The following is a 14,463-nucleotide window of genomic DNA, read 5'->3' as shown; positions in this document are numbered from 1 at the left end:
TGAAGTACGGACCTTTTAAGTTAACGGCCAGGAAATAAATTGCTGTTATTTCGTGTGTGTGAATAGTAGTGTCCAAGGAGTTTTGACGTCTGATATTTTACAGCCTGCTGTCTCACCTTTTCCTTCCGAATTAATGGAAAGGGCATATATTTCTGTTGAAAACAAGGGTACCATGTACTATTTACAAACAAACTTTAGTAAGCCATAGTAGAAAGCGAAGCAAATTCCTGAAGAACTTCGTACTGCTTAAGAAAATTTGGCTTAACAAATTTTTTATGACCATTTTTTTGCGTTATTTTATTTTTGAAATGTTTACAAATAATAACATAAAAACAGAGTCGGTTTTTATTAATCCCGAACAGACATCTGCAGCGGGTACATAATTTTCGTGTATACTCGAGCATGCATCTAACAAAATCCGTTTTGCATCATTCTCTGTAAACGAGCAGAATTATTGTTCGTTAGCGACTGAGCTCAAGACGAACATGTTGGCCACAACAGCCGATTGATTTTCATACATACTTGATTGGGTTCGGGCGCTTTGCGAGTCAATATACCTGGGTGTGCACAAAATTTTCTTGATTGGCTTATGGCGTTTTCGTTTTTACAAAAAAATGTTGTCTTCTTATCGCCCTATTCTTAGTGTTTGTGCGTAGAGGGCAAAGAGAAGGTTGTAATTTTCGGTGCACATTTATTTTTTGTAAAAGTACCTTTGTACCTACATAGGTTTAGGCCGTGTGTTCTAATATATACACACAGCACTCCACGCGAAACTATACGAAATAGATACACAAATATTTTTGTCTACTTCGCTTATAATTTTTTTCATTGCGTATTCACAAGCACAAAGCAACAACATTTTCGTATGCTTTGTTGGAATATATTGGCGCCAGTTACCTTCAGCGTAAATTTAGTTGTTGTTCAGCGTTTTATCGCAATGTTCGGGTGTCCGTTTCATTGTTACACAAATTTTCGGGTTAGCTGCGGGGGTCCGAGTGTGGTGTTTGCTTGTGCTCAATTTTTAGCGAGGGTGATCGAACAGGCTCTTTCGTACTCAAAGCAGCTGTCAGGTGTGCATATCGATCGAACACACGGTGGCCGAGTGTGGCGTTCGCTTGTGCTCGATTTTTAATGAGGGTGATCAAAAAGGTTCGATCATACTCAAAGCTCCTCTCTGATTCCTAACTTCAATTGCATTTCTGCTCTGCAATTTGTCTCTACGGGACGGCATTGGCGTTATTGAAAAGATTAAAAACAATTTATCTCAAATGAAGAATAACGAATATTTAAAAAAATGACCTGCGCAGGTCTATTATTTAAGAGTATCAAGTGCAATAGCCCAAGATGACCCTGGAATATTCTGATTAATTAGAGAACGTTTTTCTTGCGTACCTCACTCTTTGATGTCCCAACCGGAAGAGGACATTTTTATTCTTCTTTTTCTATTATTACATTTTCAGGGTTACCACATTTACAACAATTTCTAAACTACCAATGTTACATTGCCACATAAATACTTTTACGAATATGGACCAGTTAACTAAAGTGTTGTTTACACAAATCACAAATCTAACGTTGCCACATAAAACTTCTTACAACTACAAACTATTAAACTAAAGTGTTGCCGTAGGAGCATTACTTACAACTCGGCCATCCTGACACATTGATCGACCCGATCAATTAACAAATAAATCTTAAGTTCTAAACTAATGGTTGAGTGTCGCTTAACTGTTCACCAGTGTCTGACTCAGGGGTTCGTGCAAACCACATTCGAAGTTTTTGCGAAGCATTTGCGTTATCTGGCAGTTTTCTACACGTAAAACATAACGGTCATTGGATAATTTCTTATGTATTATGTAAGGACCGCGAAATTTCGGAATAAGTTTCTTATTAGTGCCGTGCAGTGGTATCCACATTTTTCATGACTACAAAGTCTCCTACCTCGTAATTTCTCGCGGGTATGCTGTGCTTAAGAAAGTAATTTAAGTTATAGTCCTGCGATTTTTCAATGCACCTTAGGGCCTCTTCACGAACCCTCACTAAAGCACAGGGTTGTTGTACCACCTTTCCTGCTTATAAACTCAGTTAGTTCATCTATAATTCTCCCCCTCTGATTCACACCGAATAACAATTTACAAGGGGTATTCTTTGTCGTAGAATGGACTGTATTGTTAATGGCGTATTCGACATCTACTAATTTGTTTACCCAGTCCGAATGACCAACTGGTTCGGTTAATTTTGCTAACATTGCTTTCAAAATTCGACTGACGCGCTCTACCCGTCCACTTGCCTGCGGGGATGCCACCGCAACCTTTACATGCGCTATATTATTCCTAACCATAAAATCTGCAAACATCTACGAGGTGAAACAAGAACCGCGGTCACTTTTTATACGCCTCGGACGGATATAATAGTCGAAATACTTTTGTAATGCAGCGCACACTTCTTTAGTACTGATTGTTTTCACTGCAAACAGTTTCACATGTTTCGTAAAGCCATCAACCACTACAAATACGTGCTTCCTAACAGAGCGGACGGAAGGCAAAGGACCAAAATAGTCGACGTGTAGAGTATCAAAAGGCTCAGGTTTTTTGGGTATATTGAACATGTTGTGGCGATTGGAAGGCGCTTCTAGCGAATAAATTATGCACTTCAGGCAATTCTTTATGAAATTTTTCACCCTCTTCCTCAATTTCGGGAACCAATAATTTTTCCGTAATTGTTCCACCGTTTTCTCCACCGCCATAGGTCCGATATTTTCGTGAATAGCCCTAATTACATTATCTTCCATTTCTTTAGGAACATACAGCATTATGTGTCCTCCACTGTTTTTCCTGAAAACTAATCCATCAATAAGCTCATAATTTTCAACAGGTCCACCCTCTAACTTGGACCTCAGTAATTTGATTGTGTCATCTCTGTTTTGTATTAATTGCAAATTAAAATCTATGTCCTCAACCCCATCTGATTCCACTGTGCAACACCTGCTAAGCGCCTCTACATGGGCCATGGAAGTTGCTGCCCGATGCTTAACTTTGTAGTTATAATTCTCAAACGTGAAAACCCATTTTGCGATTCGAGAATTTACTTGCTTTTTATCCAAAGCTTGGGCTAAGGCATTACAATCTGTAACTTAGTGAAGGCGATACCCTTAAGCTGCGTCTTAAACCTTTTAAGAGCGTATACAATAGCTAATGTTTCCAACTCGAAACTATGTAACATCGATTCACACTCAGATGCAGTTTTTGAAAAGTAAGACAACGGTGGTAAATCGTCCTGTTTTTGTAATAGAATCGCCTCAAAACCTAACTTACTAGCATCCGTGTGAAGTTCGGTTTCCTTTGTTGGGCTGTATATCGATAGTACTGGGGCAGAAGTTAGGTTTTCGTTGAGTTTATTAAAGGCTTCTATACATTCAGGTGTGAAGTTAAACACTGTTTTTCTTAAGAAGGGAAATCGCCTAGAGAATGAAAACAAACCTAAGCATTGTTGAACCTCCTTAAAATTATGCGGTTGTGGAAAATTCCGAATGGCTTCGCTGTGCATTGGATGCGGCCGAATGCCGTCTTTGTTCACAATATATCCCAAGAACTCAATTTCGAAGAACCCAAATTTACATTTTTTCATTTTCAGTTCCAGACCCCTCTTGCGCAACCGTTGTAAAATTCGTGATCTGTGATCATCCTATTATAGTATTTTAAATCAGATTGATATAACAAAAAAAAGTACAATTTATTGTAATTCATTTACATATTTATTAAGGCGATAAATCAGTATTTTCAATCAACAAAAAACAAACATAAAATTTGACAAACATATATGTATGTATGTCCATATCCTCATTAATTTATAACATAGTTTTTGTACTACAAGTACAAATGCATATACGGTCACTCACAGAAATATTTTGCATAGATTTTTTTTTTGCAGTATTCAGAATATTTTTCATGGTATTTTTTTTGTTAATTTAAAAAAATATATATGTATGTGCAGTTTTAAAGTTGCGAAAACATCCCGTCGACATTTTATAGTTTTTTTTTTGCTACAAAAAAATTCGTTATAAGGAAGAAAATGCCCAACATCGTCAGTAAAAAAAATTAAAAATCAAGGGAGTTTTTAGCAACTTTAAAATTGCACTTTATTGTATTAAATTGAATGGGCTATAAAACTGCATAATAGAATTTTTTGTAAAAATTATGATTAAAAAGTTTGATATTTTTATGATAATTTGGTGAACTTAAACCAACTTTCTCTAAAGTGTGAAATTGTGATTTACATGATTTTTGTTGTAAAATGAGCTATATATTTTTTTTAACTAACAAAAAAATACCATGAAAAATATTTTGAATATTGCAAAAAACTCAATCCAAAATATTTTTGTAAGTGACTGTATTTGGTACAGCAGTAACTGCCTATATAACTATATAAAATTTTTTGAATCACGGTTTGAGATCAATTTAAGATATTATCAGTATATTTAAGTAATAATAAAAATGTTAACACATTTAACTAAACAATAAATATATAAGTGCATCACCTATTCCATTTCGAGCGAAGCAAAATTATTCCTTCTTTTGATGGTAATGCGATCTTAAAGAAATTATAGCATTAAGGGTTGCAAAAAATTCTTAATTTGGCCTTGAGAGGGGATATTTGTGATAAAAATTTAATTGCCTAACAAAAAAATTGTTTCCAGCAATCCCGGGATTTAAATGGACTAATCCCGGGATATTCGGGACTTAAAAAAGACCGGGATCCCGGGATCATCCCTAATTCATACTGACCCCCTGGTGTTACGAAAGAAGTATATTTTATTGAACCTTCATCCATCTCCACCTGGTGGAAACCATTTTTAAGATCCAGAGCTGTGAAATATTTTTTTCCTTCAAGATACTTTATACAATCTTCAACCAAGGGTATATCTATAGTCAATACACAATCTACCTTCCCCGCTTTTCTTACGTACCACAACCGTGGCTGAGGCATAGGGTGAGCTACTTTACCTAATTATTCCCTTCGCTAAAAGTTCATCGACCATTGCTTGAACTTCAGCTTTCTCTGAGAATGATAGCCGACGAGGTGCACAATGATAAGGCGTCAGTTAAATTTAGCTTCATTTTTAGGTCGTAAGGCTCCTTTTCGGAATCAGGTAAGGGATCACAATAAAATCTCACAATCAAGTCCCGCAACTGTTTGCTTTGTTGCTCGCTTCAACCAGGATTCAGGTTAGCTTCCGTAAAGCCACCAGTAACGGAAACGCTGGATAAACAAGCATTTTTAATTTCAAACAATTTATGTTTCGAATATGTTCTTTTAGACTTCAATTTACACAAAATTATATTAAACTTCTTTAAGAGATCGCGTCCCATCAGCAATGGTACATCAAGGTCGGTGTCCGACAGTAGAGACAATTCCTGCGAAACATACTGATTGTCAAATCGTAAAAAACATTTAATATTGCCATAACTACATACATATTTGAGAATTACCTACTCCTACATATTTTGACCGCTCTAGCTTTCCATGCTTCAGGTTTGGGACACAAGACCTCTTAATAAAACTCCTCGGACTACCCGATTCAAGAAGGGATAAAAAATCAAAAAACTTTGTGCACCTGTCTTGCCTATCTTTAAAAGCGACACTTACCGTTTGTAATTCACGCACTGCTCTCACTAATTCGGCTTCTTTCTCCTCACTTGTCGAAGTCTGCGCTGGTTTGTTGACAGCAGCCACTAATCCTCGCCTCGGGCAGGCTTGGTAGAGATGCCCTAACTCTCCACATTTGAAACACGAACCCATTGCTCGCTTCGGCTTTGGACAATGGGCAATTGTAGCAACGTGGTGCCTCAGACTGGGCAGTAGCTGCGCCCACGGCAACCGCAGGATTTGGTTTGACGGTCTTCACGCCGGCCAAAGCTTTCGGGCGGAACTTCTCGTAGCGGTCTATCTGCACTTTTAGCTCTCGCACGGTGTTCGCGTGGTAGAGCATCGTTGCCGCCCCTGACTTATCGCCTATACCGGCAATAACAGCATCAAGAAGATCTCGCTCTGGTATGTTCGCTTTGCTCGCGATCACCTGCATCTCCAACAAATAACGCTGGACACTGATTGCCCTTTAGTTTCCTTGAGCTCCTCATACACATCCAGCAAAGAATAAGCGATCGCGAACTGTTCGGTTAGAGCCGCTTTCATGCTGAGGTAGTCTGGTGCTACCGCCGTTCTGGCGAACAATTTCGCAGTCCCATCCAAGAACCGACGCAAGCACAGCAGCTGCATTCGCTTATTAACGCGCATTATTACAAAAACGTCCTCCAGCTCGAAAAACCATTTGCGGATATCATATTTGTCGTCACCGGCAAACTTAGGTACCATCGCCTCGACTGTAGCTATGTCGATAAAACCACCCTGATGCGATTGATCTTGCAGTTGTTGGATCTCGCGTTCTAAAGTTAAAATTTCTCGTTGTTTCCTCAACCGTGTAATTCCCGGCTCCAAGTCCTCAGCTCCCGTAAACTAGGATGGAGGAGCGCTCTGGCTGTCTCTTTCTACATTGGCCGTAGCACTAGTGACGGAAGTAGCAGGAATATTGGCATTGTCCTCCGATACATGCGCAGCAACGGAAGACATAGGGGAATCGACTACCTCAGATACGTCAGTTACCAACAGGTTAGGTTCCGAAGTTTTGTCCTGAGTTGGATTATTAGCAGCGCTCACTTGGACACCCATGACCTCATCACAAAGTGAACGCAGTTGCGCGATGGTCGCGGTTTTCGGAAACGCAATTCCGGCTTGTGCTAACACCTCCATAAGGCTTTCTCCTAACCCGGATATTTCCGACATCACAATTCGTGTACACAGATATATTATTTAAGCAAACTTCCGATTAGCTTTTTGGGCAATACCCACTTCTGAAGGGCTGAAATAGCCCAACATGACCCTGGAATCTTCTGATTAATTAGAGAGCGTTTTTCTTGCGTACCTCACGCTTTGATGTCCCAACCGGAAGAGGGCATTTTTATTCTTCTTTTTCTCTTATTACATTTTCAGGGTACCCACATTAACAACAATTTCTTACAAACTACCAATGTTACGTTGGCACATAAATACTTTTACGAATATGGACCAGTTAACTAAAGTGTTGTTTACCCAAATCACAAATCTAACGTTGCCACATAAAACTTCTTACAACTACAAACTATTAAACTAAAGTGTTGCCGTGGGACATTCCTTACACAAGCAACACTTAATTGTCCATTTTAATTTTTCAATCCTTGCCGCTGGGGTGTAGTGGTAAGCAGTGCGCGCTTCCACTCTACAACACCTGGGTTCAAGCCCTGGTCAAAGCAACATCGCAAAAAAATATAAAAAAAAACGGTTTTTTCTTAACAGCGGTCGTCCGTCGGCAGGCAATGGCAAACCTCCGAGAGGATTTCTGCCATGAAAACCAGCTTCTCATAAAAAAAAAATACAATCGCCGTTCGTAGTCGGCGTAAAACTGTAGGTCCCTCCGCTTTGTGTGACAACATCAAGGCGCACGCCACAAATCGGAGGAGAAGCTCGGCCAAACACTAACATATGTGTAAGCGCCAATCTATTATTATTATTATTATTATTATTATTATTGAAATAAACTGAATAAAAAAACTAGGGATGTGCCGGATAGAGATTTTGCCGGATAACCGGATTCCGGATACCAAGTAAAAAATAAGAGTAGGATTCGGATATCCGGTAGACTGCTGCTCACAATATTGTTATATTCAGTTTTTTGTTTAGCGACATACTTATGACCAGATTATCTGCTTTTTCGAGCTTAACTATCCAATACGCAAATAATAATACAAAATTGTTCCCCTGAAATCCGAGTCACAAAATAATCCAGTATGAAAAAGATAACTTTTCCTTCTGCATCCGTGATTTATCGATTATTTTTGGTAAATAGAGGGAAACGTCAAAGACAAACGATAAACAATAATGAACGCCGCTAAGCAAAAACGCGTGGCTGTATTTTTATTAAAAACTATGATGGAAACCATTATGCATGCTTACGTATCGTCTCGCTTCCCATATCGGTCGTAATGCTTCATTGTTGCAAATTTTTGTGACCCACATTCCAAAACTCGTTTTTTCTAACATCAATAATTCTAAAAACGGTGGATGGTGAACTAATTCGAATATATAAATCAGCTAGCATGGAGAAACCAGTTGAATCATATGAAAAAAGCTGAACTCTAGTGAAAGCTTCTATTGAAGAGCGAGCTACCCAGGATATTTGGCAATGCTTTGAGGAAATCGCCAACGGCTCTGATGTTGATTCCAGTTTTTGTAGTGATCTGGATAGAAAAACTTTGGGTAGACAAGGTCGGAACCGTTCAAGAAAAAGGGCAGCGATTTAGAAATGGAGAACCCAGACAAGAAGATCCTTTTATTTGGTGTAAGCATAGTCGTAAAGAATTTCCAAATTTGTTTACACTGGCAATGAAACATCACCTTCCTCAGTGAACTCAAACAGACCCAGTGGGAAAATTAATGTATAGTTATCGAAAAAATAATCGGTAAAACAGCCGTTTTCGTATTCGAAAATGCGTTATTTTTCCCACGTCGATGTCCTAGGAAAAGTGGGGCACTCATTTTTGCATTACCAGTGATTTAATATGAAATATTTGCGAGTTTTTGGATACATTAGAATTCTGATTACATATTAAACAGAAATAGAATCTGGAACTCATTAGAAATACATTATATTAGGGCTGTGCGATTATTCGATTACTCGAGCAAGTTGGTTAATCAATTATTCGGTTAATCAATTACTCGAGTAATCAAGATTTTGATTACTCAAAACGATGATTAATCGAGTTACTTGAAATATGATTACTCAAAAAAAATAATTTTGCTCGTTAAAAGAGTTTACTTTGGAAAATGCTTATTTTCTTTTTTACATTCTGTATATGAAAAAATGTTTCCTTTTAATTTTTGAAAACAGAAACGTTGTTTTCAAAGTATCAAGGAACTTTAACTACTTTATACATATGTAAAGAGTTGAAATGTTGATTACTCATTTTACTCGAAATGTTGATTAATCATAAAGCAAATTACTCAAATATTTTTGTTTTTGGTTAATCAAAAATCTTGATTACTCGAGTAACTGAACTTTTGAGTAATCATAATTTCCGATTAATCGAATAATTGAGTTATTTACTTTATGATTAATTAAAATTTTGAGTAATCAATTAATCGCACAGCCCTACATTATATTATTTATCACGCATGTAATGCATTACCACTTTTACCACTGGGGAGTGTTTAGAACCTAATACTATCCTTATTTATGTTGCCCGATAATGCAGAAATGCTTCTTTTTATAATGAAAAATATATAAATTTTTAACTCTTAATTACTAATTAGATACTATTAAATTTGATTAAAAAACTACAAAAAAACTTCTGAACTAGATTTTTAAAGTTAATCTTCTATAATCGAAATCCGGAAATCCGGCCGGATTTTAGGCAGTATCCAGCCGGATAGTCGGATAACAGAAGAACGGCCGGATAAGCCGGATTCCGGATATTTACCGAATACCCGGTACATCCCTAAAAAGCATTAAACTGTACACTAAACTTTGTTGTTTTGCGAGCATATTTGCAAGCATATTTACCAATGTTTTGATGCTTATATAAGCGCTTAAAATGGATTTTTTCTTGCTTATTTTCTTCGGCCCTGGTGATGAACAACTTCCATAGAAAATCAAGTCATTTAGCTGCGAATTTCTTTAAAGTCTTTTTATTGAATAAATTAACTAATTTTATGATGTATTATTCTTCATGATTGGCGTTGTAACCGTCTAAGCGATTCTGCTTTTCAATTTTCTACTGAGCCCAAAGTGGCCGCTGGCGTCCCGAATATGTCAATATCATCTGCATTCGAGCGCAGCATAGTGCTTTTGCTGTATATGGTGCCGTTGCAATTCAGATTGCCAGATGTTATTACGCTTTTCAGCATGAGATTGTAAAAGATGCACGAGAGTGAATCGCCTTGTCTAAAGCCTCTCTTGGTCTCAAACGGCGCAAAAAGAGGTCCTTCCAAATATGAACGGAGCTGATGGCTATGCTCCACGTCCATCTATACAGCTATTAGTTCTGCGGGGATCCCAAATTTGGACATGACGTCTTATAGGCAGCTTCTCATCTTTGTTAGAAATCTTCTTGCTATCAAAAGCCGCTTTAAAATCGATTTGCTTTATCACACTGATAAGATTAAATCAGTTGGTTCATGAAGGGTTACAGTCTTTCACATATTATGCTCGATAGGGCCTTATAAGAAAAATTCCATGACACATTTTAAATATGAACTTTTTTTACTTCTTTATAAAAATTAATATTTTTTAAACTTTATTTCATAGCAATCATTATATCCATCATTTTCTGGATCTGGATCAATGGCTAGCATCACTTCTGCAGGAGGGACTTCGAATAACTCTGCCAATTCACAACCTGAACCGCGTAAAGTTCGGGCTTTGTATGATTTTGAAGCGGCTGAAGAGAATGAATTGACGTTTTTTTCAGGCGAGATTATACATGTACTAGATGACTCCGATCTGAATTGGTGGAAAGGCTATAACCAACGCGGGGAAGGTTTGTTTCCATCGAACTTTGTAACCGCTGACTTGTCTGTTGACCCGGAACGTTTAGATATCAATCAACACAATAAAACGAAAAAGAGTGTGCAATTTGAAGATGATACCAAAGCATTGCAATTAAAGACTGAGGCTGCCGCAGCGGCAGTTGCCGAACAACGAATCGAAATCGATGAAGTAAAGATTGACCGTCTATTGCATCTTCTGCACGAAGCGAACCCTGAAGACCCTTCGCAAGATAGCGAAGAAATGCTGCGCTTAGAGCAGCAAGTACATCAAATGGGACCACTTATTGATGCCGAGTTGGAGCGTGTTGATCGCAAGCATGCACAACTAACGCAATTATCCAGTGATTTGGTGGACGCAATCAATCTGTATCATTCGCTTATGCGCGATGATCGTATGGGACTATCAGGTGGCCCCGTATCTGGAGGTTATATAGGTGGTGTGCCAGAAATGGTAAGAACAATGGCGGGTTTAGATTATCAAGGCGTGCCAAATGCACAAATGTTATACGGTGCAGTTAGCTATCCAGGCAATACACATTTTCCACCACATATTCAACGACCACAGGACATTCCACAGCAAAGTTACGGCATGCAATCGTTGCCCTACGCCAACGCTGTACTGATGGCCCGTAATCTCGCACCTGTTACCACTCAAAATTCCCCAAACGTGGCTTCAACAGTAGTATCGGTACCGGGCGGCAGTTATCCTATCCCCTTGGAATATCAGAATGGACACGAAAACCCAGGACAGCGGAATGAAAATGGTAAACGTCCATTTATTTAAATATTAAGAGTCTTTACTAAATATTAGATTTCCCTCACCCGCTTCGCTGAGTATATGAAGTTTCCGCCTGCTACATTAGGTGTAATTTTTTTCTATAAAACTCAACATATACACCGAGGATCAAAACCTGAACAGTAATACATAATGTGAATTTTCTTGCGATATATTCGCAATATATTAAGACTTTTTTGTGTTCTAGTTTCGGATTTCACATTTCCAATGTTTATTTCATCAGAAGGCCATAAAAACAATCATTAATACAAGCAGATAAAGAAGAAAATTGCAAAAAAACGTAGCAACTAGCATGTTCCAGTTTTGCACCCGATAGAAAGTTTTACCATTTGCTTGACTTTTAATAAATTGGCCATAACCAATTTGAATATTTTAGCTTTTATTGTCACCTTGGGATACTTTTACACAGTTTTTGAAGGAAATCTGTTTAGATTGCGTACAGGTTTTCCTCAACGCCATGCCCAAGGTCTTGCATGCGATTGGGTGCATTTCCCTAATTGGACAGTAGCACTTTCAAACATAAGTTTTCTTCCCAGTTTCAAATCTGGGCTTTACAAAGGCCATTCCATGATTATAAAAACTTGGGAGTTATACCTAATTGGCCCCAGTTTCGGAGCATGTTTCGGTTCATTGTCCTGTTAAAATTGATAAGAGCCTGCGAAAAATATCCTAATAGTTAAATCACCGTTTTCTCAAGTAACCTGTAACTTTAAAGCTCACTTTATATTTCAAGGTTGCATTAAAATTAATGATTGCTGTCTAAAGTAAAGCATTTTACTATCCGTTTTAAATTGTTTTACAACCAAGAAATATACATTCGTCGTAAGCCGATAATAGAAATGCTTAACTTTAGACATTGCTTTACTTTTAATCCAACCTTTAAATATTAAATGAGCTTTAAACTTAAAGGTTACTTCAGAAAACTGCCCTAAATATTTTGAGGGGTTAGGAGCAGAGCTGGGTAATTTTTGATAACGATTACATTTTAATTACGATTGCTTAATTGTAATCCTTAAATTATACACTGAGGGAAAAAAATATTAAAATCAAATAGAAACGTAATTGATCTTACTATAAACGTCAACGAAAGTACTGTATATTGGTAAATATTCAATTCAATTACGCGCATATTAAAATGACCGCGTTCGTAGTGAAAAAGCATCCGTGAAGTGAATAATCAAGACAAAAACTTAAAAAAAAATTTATTTGCATGTTGCCTGCAGCCTATGTGAAAACAGGGGCACTATTGGGATACCCATGTCAACCTGCAAATTAGAACTTCGAAATAGCATGATCCAAGAGGCCAACAGGTCATGGCTAGAGGAGGGCACATGTAGAACAACCAGGCTGCTTTGGCCGCAAATAGAAAAGAAAAAGACGAAAGAGTTGCTGTGCCTCTCAAGAGAGGACATTGCGAAGGTCACGGCTTGTGTAACCGGTCACTGGCTATTTGGCAGGCACTCTTCAAGACTAGGAATTTTCTCCCACGAATATTGCAGAAGTTGCAGAGATGAGGAAGAGGAAGAAACCGTAGAGCACTTCTTCTGCAGCTGCCCAGCTTTGGCCAAGAAGAGAGCAAGCTTTTTAGGCAGGCCCTTCTTTAGCTCTCTTACGGAACTATCACGCGTAGGAATAAAACCGATTCTACGCTTTATACGAGCCTCCAATTGGTTCTCTGAAGAATAGTCACCGAGGTTCCCGTGTTCTGCAGTGGTACCACAATGGACCTTCAAAAGGTCTAAGTGAGTTGGTAAATTGAACCGACTGCCACATCAACCTAACCTAACCTATGTTGCCTGCAGTGGAATTCGAACCCGACCATCACCGGACATCAACAACTTGTGGCAAGCATCTTTGCGCACTCAGCTACACCCAGACATATAAATTCACTTTCAAATGTTGAATATCCATCAACACCACAGCACGCGATTTGTACGGATAAACATGTATGTACTATCTATATGTGTGTGTTGTCACCGCTCTCAGGGTGGCGCTCTGCATGCTTGGGGTGCGTATGTGCACTTTACATATCCATATATACATACTCAGATGTGGACAGCAAAATACGTGCGTAATAAATTTTGTATGAAAATATTATTTTTAAATACGAACATTTTTAAACGATAATCAAATATAAAGTATTCATTTTTACTATGCATTATTTCCCTCAGTGTATGCGATTACGATTACTTTAATTATAATTATAAATGTTACCGTTATGATTATAATAATTGTAGTCTTAAAAATTCAAGGACTATGATTACTGGAATCGTAATCATGAAAAACATGATCAAACAAGTACAAAAAACTTCTGAACTAGATTTTTAAAATGAATCTTCTATAATCTAAATCCGGAAATCCGGCCGGATTTTAGCCAGTATCCGGCCGGATAGTCGGATAACAGAAAAACGGCCAAATAAGCCGGATTCCGGATATGTACCGGATACCCGGCACATCCCTACAATTAAAGTATTCGCAATCAAGCACGTTATATTTACAATTACAGTTCGGGATTTCAATTACAGTAATCGTAATTCTAAGTAAACAGAATGCAATCGTAATCATAAAGTGCCCAGCCCTGGTTAGGAGTATCACTTATGCATTTCCACAGCACCTGGACAAATATTCCGACTGAAAACGTTTCATTTTATCCTCGAGAGTTAAAATATTAATTAATATTAAATTTTGCTCTGATAATGTTGCTGGTTAAGAAGGACTTGTAAATGCTCGTTTCAAAATAATACCAATCCAATGCTTTTTCCTGGTAAAAATGCGTTTCTGACTAAAAATGTTTCTGGTTGTCAAGGCAGGCTTCGCTTTATCTTTGTGCTGCAACAACTTGTTTCCACGTCTTACATAATGTCGTCACTTGATTTGTGGTGAAAAACAGTAATTTTTGATTTGGAATCACAGTTTATTGGCATTCAGAGACCCTCCAATATGTCCAGCCTGGAATAGCATTTTTTTTTGTGGTCTCTTGACCTTGGAGACTGATGCCCGCCATTTGGCTGATATGATTTCTTTTTTTT

General features: G+C 37.9%; 1 protein-coding gene across 1 annotated transcript in view; it reads left to right on the top strand.

Annotated features, from left to right (window-relative positions):
• Positions 1 to 12,513, top strand: part of LOC118750460 (signal transducing adapter molecule 1-like) — a 38,464-nt gene extending 25,951 nt beyond the window's left edge. Inside the window, exon 3 of the mRNA XM_036485177.1 lies at positions 10,397 to 12,513. Coding sequence (XP_036341070.1) covers positions 10,397 to 11,422 — 1,026 coding nt within the window. The 3' untranslated portion in view covers positions 11,423 to 12,513. The remainder of the gene's footprint in view (positions 1 to 10,396) is intronic.
• The last annotated feature ends 1,950 nt before the right edge of the window (positions 12,514 to 14,463 follow it).

The sequence above is a fragment of the Rhagoletis pomonella genome, unplaced genomic scaffold (genome assembly GCF_013731165.1).
Source record: "Rhagoletis pomonella isolate Grant_MI unplaced genomic scaffold, Rhpom_1.0 Rhpom_scaffold_00247, whole genome shotgun sequence".
NCBI classification, from domain to species: Eukaryota; Metazoa; Arthropoda; class Insecta; order Diptera; family Tephritidae; genus Rhagoletis; species Rhagoletis pomonella.
The sequence above is the reverse complement of the archived record's forward strand: the minus strand, read 5'-3'. Positions and strand labels throughout refer to the sequence as shown.